This window comes from Hypomesus nipponensis, chromosome 4 (genome assembly GCF_054491055.1).
Source record: "Hypomesus nipponensis isolate SF chromosome 4, ASM5449105v1, whole genome shotgun sequence".
NCBI lineage: Eukaryota > Metazoa > Chordata > Actinopteri > Osmeriformes > Osmeridae > Hypomesus > Hypomesus nipponensis.
In genome coordinates this window covers 3,123,339-3,140,883 of record NC_140364.1, presented here as the reverse complement: position 1 = coordinate 3,140,883, position 17,545 = coordinate 3,123,339, and the positions used below count along the sequence as shown (strand labels likewise).

The 17,545-nt window shown below is 44.0% G+C and overlaps 1 protein-coding gene across 4 annotated transcripts; it reads right to left on the bottom strand.

Annotated features, from left to right (window-relative positions):
• Positions 1-3,283: 3,283 nt before the first annotated feature.
• On the bottom strand, positions 3,284-17,045 carry LOC146295030 (uncharacterized). Of its 4 annotated transcripts, none has more exons than XR_014753306.1 (15): positions 16,790-17,045; positions 12,998-13,099; positions 11,986-12,099; positions 11,582-11,643; positions 10,235-10,303; positions 9,477-9,565; positions 8,949-9,022; positions 8,720-8,763; positions 8,299-8,543; positions 7,287-7,729; positions 6,005-6,829; positions 5,568-5,651; positions 5,303-5,468; positions 4,390-4,931; positions 3,284-3,996 (listed from the first exon to the last, which is right to left on the bottom strand). XR_014753306.1 is itself a non-coding variant. In XM_084696499.1 (14 exons), exons 1-14 carry the CDS (start codon positions 16,958-16,960, stop codon positions 4,768-4,770), a joined length of 2,652 nt encoding a protein of 883 aa, XP_084552625.1. In that variant the 5' UTR covers positions 16,961-17,045; the 3' UTR covers positions 3,284-4,767. The 4 variants fall into 4 exon arrangements, 2 of the variants coding, with proteins under 2 accessions (XP_084552625.1, XP_084552626.1); XR_014753307.1 differs by having other exon boundaries at positions 3,284-3,961; XM_084696499.1 differs by having other exon boundaries at positions 3,284-4,931.
• Positions 17,046-17,545: the final 500 nt, after the last annotated feature.

The window sequence follows — 17,545 nt, the reverse complement described above, 5'->3', positions numbered from 1 at the left end:
CTGGCTCATACTACTAGCTTTTTTATAGAATAATTTATCCCGATTTTTGCTAAGTTTGAGACCAATCCGAAATGTGTAAACTAGCACCCCATTTATTTGCCTACGTCAATAAAAGTTGCCTGCAAATGTGCTTGCGGATACTAACAGGGCACGAGCACAATAGTTCACATTGGCCGATAGCCGATTTACATGGAGCTGAATGAGCCATAGTCTTATATTGAATGAGCACAGGGAGAACTGGCTTGAGTTGCCTGCCCTGTTGCAGCAAGTTAAGCAAATGTCACACATACATGACATGTTGTTAATATAGTTTATTCCCGTTATTTTAAAACAGATTTGATTTTTCGTAAAAACGTTCATGACATGATGGCAAATATAATATGTTAAGCGCGAGCATAGATTGTTGACGTCTATCTGGAGCAAAGACGAAGATTAATACTTTAACCGGTAACCACAATAGGAAATTATATAGGCCTATATTTAAATAATATTAGTCTTGCCTTCAGAAGCTTTTGTTAAACACACCCATTATTCTTTTGTTGATCGTGTCATCAAGCCAGACTGCTTCTGTGGGACAATGAAGGTCTTCGGTGACTAAATGTTTCACCCCCACTTACATCTGATGGAAACGTCGTGTAGCCTATATGGTTCTTCGAATATTCCCCTTTCAAAGGCAATTGTCCAATAAAGTATATTTTAGACACAGTTCTCAAGCTTTTATTTATTACATTATTACCAAGTCTTGTTAGATCACGTTATATCCATTAATAGGCGTTTGAAGAGGATGAACATATAAAACACATGGCCATATTTCTACACTGATGTTAAATTGAAGGCAGTGTGAAGAAAGTAAGCTATGCTAAGTCTGCATTATGGAAGATTTCGGTTACCAAAATAACTATAAAGCTTTCTTTGCCTGGCGAGAACAAAGACGGAGCTGTTCATGCTAACAGTTCATTTCATCCGATACAATGCGTTGGAAATCATACTAATATCACAAAGAAAAAAAGCAACCTATGTGATGAGTTCCATCTAGAATAGCCCTATATTTAGCCCTATAGCCTATTTCTAAAAAATAAGTGAAAGGAATACTATACAGTGACAGAATACATTTCCGTTAAGTTTGCATCATGTGTCTGATTCTTATCGGACTTGTACCCCATTCTGCCACTGCAATGCCTTAGCTCACACGCTCGTAACATAGGCTCGTAACCATATCAATCTATGCTCGCGACTGGTTGTCGCAAAGTATGACGTGTACAGCTAGTTGCAAGCGTGCACGAGGTCTCGGAGCTAGGGGAAAAAAGAGCCACTGTTTACAGCTAGACCGAAAGACACGGAAGTGGAAAGATGGCTGCGTCCAGTCTCGCGCTCTCGCTTGCCTCACTGCGCCACTGAGCACTTTTCATAGAAATGAATGGGGACGCCATCTTGGAAGACAGAAGTAGCTGTCTCTAGTTATATTAACTCTGTGATAAACACTGACTCGAGTCAAGCTGAGATGTGTACCTCTGCAGTGATGCTGTTGTTTCAGCCTTTCATAAGCAGACAAAGTTCAGAATATGACACTTCCTTACGTTACTGGAAGGGGCCAACACAAACAAATATTTCACAAACTCCTCACTATCTCACAAAAGCCTTTGGACAACAAGTTGTCGGTTAACAAACCCAATTCATGATACAGTGCTAACTCCGTGCCTTTTTCTGTTTAAACTTTCAGAAAGTTCATTGTCAGCTGATTGATGGATGTGTTAGGCGCCATCTGACAAAGAGCGCCCAGGAACTGAATGTGAGCCCCACAGAAAAGGACAAAGACTGTACAGTTAGGCAACAAAACCTACTAGATCACATCCTATTTAACTGGTTATAGTTGAGGCTCATTTGATTTATGTAACGCTCTTACAGGCCTACACATTTGTACTTAAAATACCAAATGATTTGATCTGGCGTGTGTGTGTGTGTGTGTAGATCATCACACAGAAATCTTGTGATGACTATCTGGACCCAAGGGGGAAAGTACATCTCTTGGCGGGGGAAATGTTTACTATGTTTGCCAGTTTCATATTGGACTGTCATTAAAACCTCCTCTACTGTCCTCTTCCTCCTCAGGTCACGGAGGTTGATGAGGAGCTGCTGCCTCTGTTCCGCCCTCAGTCTGGACTTCCGCTGCTGTGCATGCCAGGGTGGCAGGACGTAAGTCTCCTCTGTCTTCGGGTTAAAGGTTTGAGAGGGCGCATAAAGCTTGTTTTAGTTTAGTCCATAGTTACTAGGTAGACAAATGGGTTTCTGCGTGTCATGTGTTTCAGATGATCAGCGGACCCTTGCTGCCCTGGGAGTTCAGCCCCCTCTACTCAGGGGGCTACCCTGTTCTGTGGCCCTGTGGTCATTTGGACTGAGTTAGAGGCAAATAATACGTTTAGCGCACTGCCGTGCAAAGGCAAAAGACCGTAACTACAATTTCGTCGAAAATGATATTTTTTCATTTTCGGAACAGTTAAGGTCTGCTTCATCATGTGGCCAAATATCTTAAATTAACTCGTCGGTTTTTCAGAGAAAATAGGTTGTTGTCTTCACCGTAACTTCCAAAAGCCTGCTTTGGCTTTAGAAAGCCAATGCAGAATGTGGATGTGTGTTAACTATACAGTAAGTGATGCTTTTGACTTTTGCTTTTTAAAGTAGTTCAACACATGTAATCCCGTTTGTTAAATCGTTTTTTATGATGTTCGCTATACAAAAAATGTCTATGGTTAAAAGAATATGACATTGTTTACAAGAGCACAGATTCTACATAGATCTAGCCTCAAAGTGCACCAGATTCATGCGTTTAACTTTAAAATGTAGTACATTTTCTTCTGAAGAGCATGCCCCCGGTCCCTCCAGGGTCGGGGGTTTGCCGTATCCTTCTCACCTTTTTCATCCCTAACCTGTTTGCATGCCTGTTAATTGCAAGGGGGTTTGGCACCTTTGCAAAGCACTGTATTCATGTCACATTCTCATTGGGGGCTGAGCACCCCTAAAGGTCTGATCTTAGAATCGCCTCTGGTTGAGCATGAAGAAAATGTATCCCAAAACAGAATTTGTGTATACACATATATACACACAGAACGCGTTATTGTCTATTTTTAACACAGCCATGCTTAAAATGAGTAGTTATTCTTTAGATTACATGAAAAAAAATAATAATCTAAAACACTTTTCACCAGGGAGGGCCCTATTGACCAGCCGCCACTATGTTCAATGGGAGTTGAAATGGATAAACTGGAATATTTGATACACACAGGAAGGCTTTTTCACAAAAAAATTAGTTTTATTTATCAGGCATTTGTGGACGTTTTCTAAAGCACATAGCAAAATAATGTTACAAAAGTTGCTTGGCCACATTGTAAAAAAATGTACATTACATTTTTCATCTCTACCTGAGAGTGAAAAGGGTGGTTTACTGTTCTATGAACAGTAATGTATCACAAATAAAAGCTCAAAATAAATACAAAAATATATAACAAATATATACCTTCATATTCAGATATTGTTGCATGTATCTCTTATAAAGTAGACTATGGTAAGGTGCATTGTTTTGGGAAGGGTTAGACATTCCAATGTTTCACTGCATGCAAGTAGCTGCTGTAGTTGCAACAGCAGTCCTGACTAAATGAATACAAAGTAAAATGTAAAGAAACACCCAAATTATTCCCATTGGTTGTCTTACAATAACATAGAAGAATGTGGACTAATACTGTTTTCTGAGAGCCGTCCAATCACAGAAGGGTACTGGGCAACACATTGTCTGTACAACCAATCAGGTTTAGTAGGAGAGGGTAACAGGTTATGTTGATGATGCTTTGGCCAGTCACCAGTCCAAGGGGATTATTACATCATTATTTCAGTTTCTCTCCGGGGTGTATGTCTTGTGTATGTCTTGTGTCTTGTGGTCTTGTAGTGTCAGAGCAAACCCCAAATCCTCCTAAAACACAAGTGTGGCTCAGGGGAGAGTGCACACTGCAGGCAAAGCACAACAGGAAATCATAACCGTGGTACATGAGAATGTGTATTGGGGTGTAAAGGTGTAGCAAACTGAGGTCTCCAACATTATGATATCATGTTGTTTTTCATGACCTAGAGCCTATGTAAAGCTGTATGGTTACCCGACCAGCATATTCATGAGGCCAGCTATGACCTAGGTTGAATATACCATCATTTATGTAATGCCATTACAGGCACTGACTTCACTGAGATATGAAATAAGGGCCGAGGAACTTTCCTAAGAGCTATTATTTTTATTTGTTTTAGTTATTCATTTATGAATTTGGCTATGAAAGCGTGGTTTATTACTGGCTTCTACTTATTTCAGCAAGAAATGCTCAATGCGTGCTGGTGCTCGACCCTTGTTACCTCATCTAGTGTTGGCCTCTCTGGAGACTCCTGTGTAGCATAGAGCATGGTCCTGAGTTTGGCAGAACCTCCAGAGTTGGAACCTGAGTAGGGTGCAGTTCAACTACATGGTAGCATACTGAAAGGATGGGTGGAGCATTTGACTACTATCGAGAGGTCGTAGGTCCCTCTGCTGGATGAATACATTGTTGTTTTTAAATACAGAGCTGAGCCTAGGGAGAAGAAGGGGATGAATGGGGGGATGAGGGAGAAGAGGTTGAATAGGAGTGTGGAGGGATGGGTGAAGGAGGCAGGAGTGAGAGGAGGGTGTCAGGGGGGGAGAAGAGAAGGAGAGGGTTGGGGGCAGGGGGAGAGGAGGGCAGTGTAGGAGGGAGGGGGTCATCTGAGCCGGGTCGGGCACAGGCCCGCCTCCTCCACCCCCTTGTCCCCCCCCAGCATGTGGAGCTCCTCCAGGTCCAGAGGGTCGATCTGCAGGGGGTCATCCAAGCTGAATGGGTCGTCATCAAAGCCCAGCATGGGCAGGGTGTCTAGGTCGTTGTACACTGCCAGGTGAGTGGGGGGGAGGGTAAAAAGATGGGGAGGGTAATGGAGAGAGATGGAAAATGAGAGGAGGAGATGCACAGTACTGTAGGTGTTTACTGGACAGCAGGGGACACAATTAGCAGCATCCACTAGCCAAATACTGGTAAAATATGCAAGAGGCTAACAGATTTTCTATACTCACCACCCCAAATAACTATGATAATCTATTGAGTGGCTGGTCAAGTTTGAACATTTGTTAGCCATTTAGCAGATGGACTAAAGAAAGTCAATTTGGCACCCTGCTGGATAGATATATCCAGGTTTTATGTCATCATCTTTTCTTCTGGATAAATAAAGGGTCAAACTAGAAGTCTTGCTCAATGAGTCATACCTGTCATGGGCATGTTCTGGAACTCTGTACTGCTGTGGTTCTGGAACTCTGTGCTGCTGTGGTTCTGGAACTCTGTGCTGCTGTGGTTCTGGAACTCTGTGCTGCTGTGGTTCTGGTCCAACCCCGGCAGTTCGGACCAGGGAGGCTCCTTGCGTAGCTGGACCAACTGGAGGGAGAGATGGAGAGCGGGAAAAAGGAGAAAGTGTGAGTTATACAAAGAGGAGACATATGTATAAGAGAGACCCAAAGAGGAAGGAGTTCCCACCTGCTGTGAGAGAGCTTCAGTCTGGCTGGGTGTCAGGTGGAGGCCCACGTAGCCCTTCTGGAGATGGTCCAGGGAGGAGGGACTCTGACAAAACAACAACACATCCGTTGACCACAGACAAGAACCTGAGACCAAACCAGACATGACACCTGAATCCCCGATCGTCAGCAGGCAGCATCTCACGATCCACACCAGACACACCCAGAAATAAGATCGTTTCGTTAGGGTATGGGATCATGGTAAGAGTTGTGGTAGTGCAATATAAAGGGTAGCTCCGACCTTGACAACATACCATGGATAAACCCTTTCATAGTTCAAGAGATATTACCGCACATCCACATGGATTATCAGTGCAACCACAGCACAACCCATGGGTTATTTGGCAATATACCACACCCTCTTGAAAGAAAGGGGTTCCTGATGGTGGATGGTCTTACCTGGGAAGCAGCCTCCAGAGTCTGGGGTGGCCTCCTCTGCTGACCCCAGCCCATCCCCTGGTTCTGTCTCCGGCTCAACTCTCCATTAGGAACCTTCTGCAGGTCGGTACCCTGGAATGGCAGGTATGGCCGCTGGTTACCCCACTGGTGCTGGTCACTGTGCTGCTGCTGGGGAAACTGGCGGCCATGTTGGATCTGCTGGGGCTGGAGACGCACACTCTGCGGCTGGGTTTGGTGGGGGTGAGGTTGTGGATGAGGCTGGGGATGGTGGGGGAGAGGCTGGGGCTGAGGCTGAGAATGGGGGTGTGGGTGCTGGTTTGGGGTCGGATGGGGGTGCTGGAAATGTTGATATGAATGAGTGTGTGCTTGTTGATGTTGTTGTAGGTAAAGTCTTTGGTGATGTTGGCTGAGTTGCTGTTGACTTGATAGGTCTTGCCTGTCTGTCTGAATATGCGGGTAAAGGTATGGATACACCTGGGTCTGCCGTTGTTGATGTTCTTGAATTTGTTGTTGGTTTTGTTGATGGTGTTGTGGTTGTTGTTGTTGTTGATCTTGTTGATGGTGTTGATAATAGTGTTTTTGTGACTGGATGTTTTGTTTCTGCGGGTGCTGATGTGGTTGTTGTGGACAGTGTCCTGGTCGGAGCTTGTCCTGGTGCTGTGCTTGGGGCTGGAGCTCCAGGCAAGTCTGATGCTGCTGTGCCTCCGATGCGGAGTGCTGCTGCTGGGGCAAGATGGGTCCCTGGGATGGGGGCTGGGTGGACTGGCTCCCCTGGTTCGGGTTCTGCTCCTTGGGTACCTGGCCACTGGTGTCCAGAAGAACTCCCTACCAAGAGAAATTGAGTTTAAAAGTTTTCCATGGTATTGTGATGGTGGTATCACTGTGGTGGTATTACAGTATTTATCTCTAGGCGGTGATACCACTGTATTAACCTGCGAGGGTTTATCTTTAGCTATATGTTGACTTATATCAAGGTGTGTTTAGATAATTAAAAATTATATCTAGGTGTGTTAACATAATAGTGTATATATATATATTTAGGTGTGTTACAAAAAGTGTAATAAGTGTAATACGTGTATACACTTACACACTGTATAAGTGTATCTCTTGGTGTGATGAGATAATAGTGTATCTCTTAGTTTGTTCGATATTAGTTTATTTATCTCTTGGTGTGTGAATGGTATTTTTATATCTCCGTGTTTTGAGATAGTAGTTTTATCTCTGTTTGTGTTGACTGAAAATAACTATGAATTATTAATGACATATTTATTAATAACCGTACCTGAGTTATGGAGGACAGGGTCGGCGAGCCAACAGGAGAGAACTGCTTGGTCTGGTGCCACCGAGTCTCTCCACCAGGGGGCACCACCAATGGGCTAAGAGGGGTCCGCCTCCTGGACACGGATTGGCCGGTAGGACGCGGGGAAGCGGACAGGGAGGAGGAGGAGCACGAACGAGACCCACCAATCCCACTGCTGTAGCTGCAGTGGCTGGCAGCCGATTGGATGGACTGTCCACTGAGGGAAGAGTTGCTGAGGAAGGACTGCAGGGATTGGTTGCTGGGCGAGGACTGGAGGGAGGGGTTGCTTAGCGACAGGTGTAAGGAAGCAGAGTTTAGGGAGCATGGGAGGGAATGGCTGCTGAGAGATGATTGGATGTTGGGGTGACTGAGGGAGGAGGGGAGCAAAGGGTTGCTGATAGAACCCTGCAGAGACACACACAGACCTGGGGGAGGAGGAGAGGGCAGGGAGGAGAGGGTAGGAGAGAGAGGGAGGAGAGGGTAGGAGAGAGAGGGAGGAGAGGGTAGGAGAGAGAGGGAGGAGAGGGTAGGAGAGAGAGGGAGGAGAGGATAGGAGAGAGAGGGAGGGAGGAGAGGATAGGAGAGGGACGGAGTTGAAAATAGTGATGAGAGAGGTAGAGACAGAGATAATCAAAGAGAGTGAGTGTAGGCAGTTGAGGGGAAGAGAAAAGGGGGTGGAACAGAGCATGTAAAAAAGAGAGTAAACACACATACCCTCTATAAATAGTAATACATTAAATACATCTATAACTGAATCAATTAAACAGACGAGTCAGATGGCTGAGCGGTTAGGGAATCGTGCTAGTAATCAGAAGGTCGCTGGTTTGATTCCCGGCTGTGCCAAATGATGTTGTGTCCTTCACCCTCAGGGGGAATGCCCCTATATTTACAGTAGGTCGCTCTGGATAAGAGTGGCTGCTAAATGACTAATTGTAAACAATGAACAACATTTACATAAACAACATTTGCTAAACCAATCAACCGATTAACTCACCTGGCAGGTGGAACTGGTCCTCCCGGGCCACCAGGTCTTTTAGGTCAGAGGTCGTCCCCCGTAGGTGTCCTGTGCTGCAGGCCATGCTGAGGGAGCCAGGGAGGCTGTCTGAGTCCAGGCTGGCGCCCCCTGGATGCGGGGAGGGCAGGTGCAGGCTGGAGAGGTCTGGCAGGGAGCCACTGGCACTGAGGGCAGCAGGAAGGTCCAGGAGAGAACCAAGCTGCTGGTCTGGGGAGGACAGGATTCTGGAGAGAGGAGGGGAGGAGAGGGCATGAAGGAGAGGGAAGAAAGTAACAGATAGGAATGCAGCAAGAAAGGGAGCGAGAGGAGAGAAGGAGAGAAAGAGAGAGCGAGAGAGAGTGAGAGAGATGAACATGTGTTGTTTTCAGAGTAGCTGATCCTGGTAGAGTAGATGACTTACTTGATACCAGGAAGCTCACAGGCCTTGTTGTGTTCCACAGCCGACTAGGAGAACAGAACAGCTTTAAGACACTGATACACAAGGACGAGACAAGTAAACTGAAGAATAGCCCTATCAAACTGCAAGTACTAACTTCAGTTGCAAGATTAAAACAATTAAATATATACACAGTACATATAATACAAAGGATGCCTTGCTTATTGTGGTGACCATCCCACAGTAAACATACCTTCCTGGAACTTTGTGACAGTTTCCCCTCTTCTAGAACATTCTCCTCTATGGGGGGCACTGGGTACGGAAACACTGCAAGGACAAAAGAGAGAGCGTCTTGATGTTGACACTTTACTAAAACTCCACTGGTTATTAAAGATAACTCTTGAGAGCTAAAGCCACATTAAATTACACATTTTGAATTTTGAATCTACATTTAGATCCAACAGATCTACAACCCTGCTCCTGGAGAGATACCCCCCTGTAGGTTTACACTCCAATCCCAGTTTATAACCCATAACTCAAACACTAAATTTACCTAACCTGGCTTACACATAGAACCTAATTAATAGCATTGGGTGTGGTACGGTAAAAACCTAAAATCCTGAATCCGTGCCTTGTTTTACACCAACTTAATCCAAAATGTAGATCTTAATGTTGTTTCAGATCTCAAGAGTGCTCGTATTTGCCATCCATTTGATAGCTAGCATTTTATTTGTACAAAATGTCCAGTAAGGGTGACGTCTGACGTGACCGGGGGACATACTTCTGTGCCTGGTTCTCTGTGTGGGGCTCAACAGGTCTCCTGTGTGTGTGTTCCTCACGCTGGTGTGCAGAGCAGAGTCCGAGTTTGTCCTGCAGAGGAGAGGGAGGTGGGGCACAGGGGGGAAGGACGGAAGGGAACGAGGAAGAGAGGAGGGGACAAGGAGATTGTGAGGAGAGGAGGAGTCGAGAATTAGAGCAGGGAGGGAAAGAGGGGAAAGACATAGTACAGAGTACACAGTCAAGGTGATCCCTGTCCCACCTCAACACCCCAACGCAAACGCTCCTTGCTTTGAACTGTCGCCTCTGACCTCACACTCTCCTGGGCTTGGAACATGTCTGGTAACATGTTCGTGTCACACATCCTAATGAAATAATCCTATAGGAGCTAAACATTCTCATCAACAATATAATACTATTGTTCTTTGTTTTTCTACAGGTACACTCTTGCACGTTTGAGGTTCCTGTTGTCTAATTGTGACTTGTTTAACTGCATGCGCTTATGGTTCTTCCCATTGGCACTTGGTTTTTCTCAATGTATGCTTCATGTTTTGGCTACCCACAATGTTTTTGGGGCTATCTCGTTATGATCAGTGACCTATGCACTTTTGTAAGGCTCTCTCTTGGAAGACACTGGATGAAAGCGTCTGCTAAATAAGTAAATGTAAATCTAAAAAACAAATGATGTAATATGCCTATATGTAACTGTTTGTGACTCATAAATTGTTATAGTTTTTGTTTAATAACAGAAGATGTGTTTACCTGTTGAGTGCTGTCATGGAAGGCTGAATATGCTTGCTTGTGTCCATCTGGGTGCTTTCAGCCCAGCTCCTACAGGAAATATTAATAACAAGAGAGGGTGCAATTTCTGGGGACATTGTGAAGTGTGCTTGTGGCTGCCGCAGCTGGGGCAGCTTATTTAACTGTATCACCTCCAAAACATTTATTTAAATTAATATCAAATGTCCATAATGCTAAAATGTTTGGATAAAGGCAAACGTTTTTATGGGGTGTACATAAATGTTACATAACTGTATCTCAGTGGAGATTTAAGACTCTTTTCTACTGCACAGATAAAAAATTATAGCACATTCATATATGTTTTTTTGTTTAAAAGTGATTTTGCTGCCCACATAGCTAGCCATACCTGACAACAAAATACACGGTGTTGATTCTGTAGCTAATGTAGCCACATATGTAATATTTTGCATTTGACTGTTTGTTCCGACTTCAGCTTGTCTTTCGCAGTTTTAGCTTGCTCCTAGAAGCTACCTAGCTGACTGACTAAATCTGCGAAACATCTGCAGAACAAACAAGGGGACAGATATATCTAGCTATGATGAAAACATGTTGAAAACACACATTTGTTTGTGAATATTTCCTAAACCATGCTACGGAACCTTCCAGAAAATAACGCTTTGGGGACTGAAATACACATTTCGAAACCTTTCAAGTCTACATAGAAAGCTAAAACTGTGGAAGGAGTTAAGGTGGGTATAATAATTAAAGTTAGTTATTTAGCAGACACACTTATCAAAAAGGACATACAGGAGGATCTGAGCCTGTGAACTTCTCTACCACAAGTACAAAGAAGCAGTGACAAATCCCTGTCATGCTCTGTGTGTATTGGCTCTCTGGGCGTGTCAAATCACTTTGGATCCTTTTACAAGCAATGTCACAAAGGGGTTTTTAGAGGCCTACACTGGATGTGACGTACGCCTTTTCATCGATATAATAGAACAAAGCACCCTTCAGACATTTCTCCCTCCCCCCTAGTCTCCTCCCCCCTTCTCCATCCTATGCCTTTCTTCTTCCCTCTCCTGCCTCCCTCCAGCCCCCTCCTCACCTCTCTGCCTTCCTCCTCCCCTCTAGTGCCCCCCTTCCTCCTCCCTCAGACCGTCACCCAGCCTCACAGTGGTCTCAGGATAATCTGGACACACACACTTGCCCACTGATAGGAATAGGACGTGGTGTTGTTCATGAAAAATGTAAAGGCTTGTATAGAGCCCCCATTGTTCTGACTGAATGTGTGATAAGACCTTTAAAATTAAATATAGGGTTGATAATTCGGCATTATTATATATCGTATCAAACACTTCTTCAGCTTACCTTTTCCAGCAAGGCTCCGCAGGGGGAGACAGATGGACTGGCCTGTAGGGAGCACTGTCCATCTGGGCGAAGGGGAGTTAAGGCCACCTGCACACTGTCTGCCCAGAGTTGTCATCCGTATTATTGGCATAAACCGACAATTCCTGGTAATCAGGTTTCTCAATGTTCTCACTCAATGTAATGGCATGCCCTACCTTCCCCAAGTCCCTAAGTGGATCAACCCTTAAGCTTTAGCTTAGCAGGCTAGTTAGACCACGGAGCAGGGGGATTTGGGGTATATTTGTTTCTAGACAGGAAGCAGATTAGTAGTAAACACCATATGAAATCTCAGTGGTTTACCCACTTTCTCTCTCCACAGAAGCAACCAGATACTCGAGCTACATTTACCGGCATGGTAAGGATACGTGTCGCCTGACAGATCGAACTGGAAAGCTCAGCTGTCCGTCACTCTGTCCTGGGTCTGCCATTGGGCGGCGTCTCGTGGGGCATCCTGAGTCAGGGCCACAGGAGGGCTGCCCCTGGAAGTGACAATATTACTATTATTATCATTATTGAAATCCAACACATGACACCCCTCACATTACATGGGTTTGCCCCAGCACTTTTCAGTTAAGGCGGCCGCATAAGCAACACACGCCTGCCGCCTTAACTACGATATCCGCCGTGTTACTCTGTCCTGTTTTCTCCCTTCCATTCCAAAACGCCAGTCTCCCTTCTCTGCAGAACGCATTAGTCCATCGCACAAAATAATCAAATGTGCTCATTGTGAGCATGTATTATTACACTCACAACTAAAATAAATCATGCAAAACAATCATAAATCCTATGCCATAGTCTTCTCAATGCAAAACGTGGGTATGCAAACCAAGACAACTACCTGTCAGCATGCACGGTCATTGTTTAAAGGCAGGGTAGGTACGTTTCGCGAACCAAGCTATTTCAGTTGGAGTTTAAAAGGATTCAATTGAAAATATCCCACCCCTCCAAAACACTAGCAACAATGCGCTGCCTGACTACTGCCGGGAGGTAGGCAGACAAACAAGTAGCCCGTCCAATCATTGCATTTGGTACAAATGTAATTGAATCATTAGTCCCCATCAAGCGATAATGATTGGTCGTGTTGATTACAGTCCTGCGATGCCTACAAATATTGTATTGATTTATTTTGCTGCCAAATCTTTAGATGTATTGGTTGTTATTAAGGTGTGAAGTATTTCAGAAAATATGACAAAACGTGTTTGTCAACAATATTACCTACCCTGCCTTTAAAACCATGCTGTACCAAAACAAAAGGGTGCAACCAAATAAGAAAGTTGGTGGCACCAGTGCTAGACCAGTGGAAACGTGAGTCTGGTATCCTGAGTAGTCTAATGTGGCAGCAGTAAACGGGCCTGTAGGCTTCACCCTGGCTCTCACCTGGAAGTCTGAGGGGTTCCTCCCGATCTGGTTGACATTTGGCAGGGAGCCTCCGTAATACAGGCCCTGGCTTCGGGCCTGACGCGCCCTCTGCACCAAAACCTGCGATGAGAGTAGGAGGAGATGGGAGGATAAAGTAGAAGGAGGAGAGAAGAGTAAAAAAGAAAGGCAAGAGAGAAGGAGGAGACGGTGGAGGGGAGAAGAAGAGGGAGGTGAAGAACAAATACAGGAGAAGGAGTTAAGACACCAGTTTATATGTCTATGAGCCTAGTCTAGTCATAGGCCTAGTCTAGTATGGGCCTGGTCTAGTTATGGTGCTGGTTATGGTCGGTTTGGGCCTAGTTATGCTACTTATGGGTCTGGTCTGGGTGTGATGCAGTTCCTGGTCTAGGCATGGGACTGGTTTTGGCATGGGCCTGGTCTAGCTATGGGTCTGGAGTAGGATCTATGTCTATTGGCAACACAGGACTTGGCCTGGGTACAGGAATTAGATCTCGCTACAATGAGCAAGTGAGTGGACATGGAAAAGTGCCCAGAAAGAGGGAGAAAGTGAGAGAAAGAGAAAGAGAGAGTAAAAGAAAGAGAGAGAGAGAGAGAGAGAGAGAGAGGGAAGGGACGGGACTAACCCTGCGTGTCCGATACAGCAAAGCGATTTGAGCTACGATTTCCACTCATTTCAATGAAGCCGGAGAAATCGCTTGCATGGTGCATTGTAGGAAGGCGAGCAGAGTGACCAGAGCTGAAATATGTTCAACTTCATGTAAATGAGGAGTGTTTTTTGCGAGCGCAGCCAACTTGATTGTTTTCTTGTTTCTTGTAACGTAGCAACCTTTCATCATGGTAAACATTTCTAGCTTTCACAGTTTCAAGATGGAAGAGAAACTAATTGTCTGTGTGGCTGCACACCCAGTCCTGTTCAATACGTCTCTGTACAAAAAAAAAAAATGAGGCATGACGCAGGGTCCCCGATGTTGTCAGTGCTCCTATTATTTTGTACTTTTAAGTCATGTAATGTGACAATGTTATGTTTTGTGCTCATTAGCTAGTCTATGTGTACTTAGCACACACTTGCTAGCCCTAAAACACTAGTGGCTGGCCATAACGTTGCAATATATTTGCAGAGATTTCAAGGAATATGATTCTTTTTTCTTCATATGTCAACATGTATGTCTGACAAATATTTTGTTTGTTTATATGGGCTGTGGTTTTCTACCAAACTCCACTTGAAATCCAGCTAGTGTCCAGCACACACAGTACAAACCATCAAAAAAATATGTTAGTCAAAACAATACTAGCTTGCCAGTGAAGGTTACTGAAAAAACAGCTGAAGTTCCAAATGCTATCAGAAATACTAACTATTACAATTAATTAATACTAAAAATGTGCCTAAACCCTATCTGACCAAAGTCTGCATGCTTGGCCATGACACCGTTATACAACTACAGTGACCTTAGAGAACTACAACTCTGCATTCACACGGCCCTGAGCGTGGTGCATTGTGGGAAGGATCTCAGCGTTAGGGAGAGAGAAGGGTTTGAGGAAGGAAAGAGGAAGAGAGAGAGAGAGAGAGAGAGGGGAGACCCGTATGGTTCAGAAGCCAGTGTTATGACATGATCCTGCAAAGCCACAGTCAGCGGCCACCTCCTCTCGGCTATTTAAAGTGCTGCACAACCTTAGCTGGTTCCTCAGCATGACGGGCTGCATTCAACTAATTTAATTAGTGTTTCTCCTTGGGAACTGAAATCTAGTAAGATTCATATAACTGCAAGGCTACAAACTCAATAACAGATCAACATATATCTGGTCTACAAAGACACACTCCATAAATAGGTAAAGAAACCTGAAAACTCCAGTGCAGACTGGATTTGTCCGTACCGAGAGTTAGCATTAGCATAGTAGTGAAAGGTCTGACCGCAAACATGGTAGTGTGTGGAGTTCTGATATGTAAACCGGACCCTGGAACTTCCTTCCACTATCTACCAAAATCCCACTCTGCTGCTAAAATGGTTGGAATTTACTTGCCCGCATACCCGAAGAGAGCATCAGCAATGCTCAGTGTCTTTAGTTCAGTTCAGATATTGTATGTTTCACAACCGCTAACAATAGCATAAAAGATGCTAACTACACTAAACCTTCCATTCCTGTGTGTCTGTTAGTCACAGATTTTGGTGCACAACAGGCTCCTCGGCTGACTCTGGGTCTGACTGAGGCTCAACACATGGAAGCCCACAACCTCACAAAATAGACACCTTATTTTGTATTAATGAGATAAAATCTCATAATTTCTATTACAGGATAAAACAATGGTGGACAATAATGGTACTATCACAATTAATCTGCTCTTCCTTCTCAGTGTGAGACACTGGGAAATATTAATGTAGGCTGCTTGATTTGACCAAAAGGTACACATTCTCCATGTACTTTTATGTAAATCTTCCAAGATCCAAATGGAGGAACTAAAACTAAAATTGAATGGCCAGTGCTGCCAATACAGATGTGTATAAAAGCACTCTTTGGGTCTTGGCTATATTTAATATACTTATATTTACACAGCAGCATTTTGTATAAGAGGGTATAGCTTACAGTATTACATGGAGAGAGAATAAGCATTACAAGTCACAGCTCAATTTAGAGCTCTTTGCTCTCTGTGTGATGCACTGTAGCATAATCCCAACAGTCTTCAAATATCGCCAATCTCATAGCCTCACAAACCATTTAACCCTTCAACATGAGAATTAGACGAAAGACTAAAGTGTGCATATGAATACGATTTTATTGCAAGGGATGTGGAAGTCAGGTGGAACTATGTGCTGAGGTTTTCCCAGTTTATTACATTCATGAAGATGAATGATGCCCTGGTTTACAGAAGTAGTTTGAATGGGTTCCACTGAGATCACATTAATTAACTACTACACTAACAATAATCAATTTCATGATCATTTCCTCAACTTCAGCAAACGTGTAGCTTCTTTGACCTGTCTATTGCAGTATCCGCCAAATATGCCTCATAAAATGTGTCATCAATTTAATGACCAAATAAAATGAAAACCCTGTTCATACCAGCTGTTGTGTTACAAAATAAACAATGGTATTGTTAGGTTTATTTTCATTGATTCTTATTTGATGAGACCCATTTTGTTGCAGGATCAAAAGTCATGTATGTGAGGCTTTATTGACGACCATTGCAGACTCAGTTAAATATTTGTGCTTATTCCTAATATATTCAATATCGAATGTTGATTCCCAAAAATGTTTAACGCGCTTTGCTCTCCAATGTTTCTTGAACCATTTTGATGAGCGCTGCTTTCACCGGCAAACCCAGCGCAAGCGCCCCCACACACACACACCCCTCCCGAAAGAGTAAAAAATATTTACATTGGTGTTTAGTCAGGACAGCTATGCTATGGCTACCCTCCAATACCTCAGTCTCGAAATGTAAAATAAACAGTTAGCCGAATAACAGCCTTGAGGTGGCAAAGTATAGCACTAGTTACACATTCAACAAGTGCAAGTACTAAACTTTGAAGAAAATACGGCAAGCTGAGTTTGATAGGCAGAATTGTATATTATTGAAGAAAACAACGACGACGAGAACATACGTCAGCTCACAAGACAACTCAAAACTGTGCATGTCTTCATCGTATCGAATACCAAGTGTATGCAATCTAACAATTTAAAGTTTAACTGAACCCCGCGCCCTCCGTCACTTTCGAATGTTTTGACGGCTAGGTAGCCAACTTGTCTAGCTCTCGCAGCCCCTAAAAGTAACGGAGGCCTGCCCTCTTGACTTACCCTAGTGGACGTGATGTCCATCATAACCTCTTGAAAAGCAGCGGTGTCCTCCGCTTGTCGCTGGGTGAGGAGAGCTATCTTCTCGCTAAACTTCCGCGGATTACAGGAACCATTCGATCCCGGCCCCTGTCCATGACCGTAGCCCCCGTTTCCCGTACCTGACATGAACATTATCCTAACGAATGTTATAGCTCTGTTAACTGCCCTAACTCTACCTTGAGAACGAGCTAGCTGGCTAGCCGTAGGCAATTCGAGACGGGCCACCTTCCAAACGTCTTTACAGAAGCGCCCTGGGATATGTAGTTCTTCGGTACAGAAATTCAAGTTGTAAACGCCACAATCCGACTACAAAACCCATTCTCAACCTTATTGATCGCTTTAAAAATAAAAAAAGGAAAGTATGTACGATATTTTCTAGAGCTCGTTGGATTATGTTTGGCCACACTTTTTGTATCATACTGAAAGGGATTTCTATCGTAAGTGCTGTCTGAATATACCAATTTGCAAATAAAAGAGACAATTGTGTTTTTGACACCCATTTCAAATCAATCAGAGTGGTTCATAGTGTTAGGTGGACCTTGTTGTGACAGCTTTCTCTCAGTCCATTTACAAAATATAGTCAGAAAGTCAACAATAAATGTGTCAAATGAGGAGGTCTGTGAAGAGAGATAAAACCTGCCTTGCTTTTGATAGACGTCATCATGATATCGGATGTTGTGTTTGTTGTTTTCCTACAGAGGGCGCACTCCACAGTCA

Bases quoted from the DNA above. Each gene is read 5' to 3' on its own strand.
- LOC146295030 (XM_084696499.1), bottom strand. From the start codon at position 16,960: ATGTTCATGTCAGGTACGGGAAACGGGGGCTACGGTCATGGACAGGGG. The intron at 13,100-16,789 runs GTAAGTCAAGAG...CTCTCATCGCAG, and splicing joins TGGACATCACGTCCACTAGG to GTTTTGGTGCAGAGGGCGCG. The intron at 12,100-12,997 runs GTGAGAGCCAGG...TGTCACTTCCAG, and splicing joins GGAACCCCTCAGACTTCCAG to GGGCAGCCCTCCTGTGGCCC.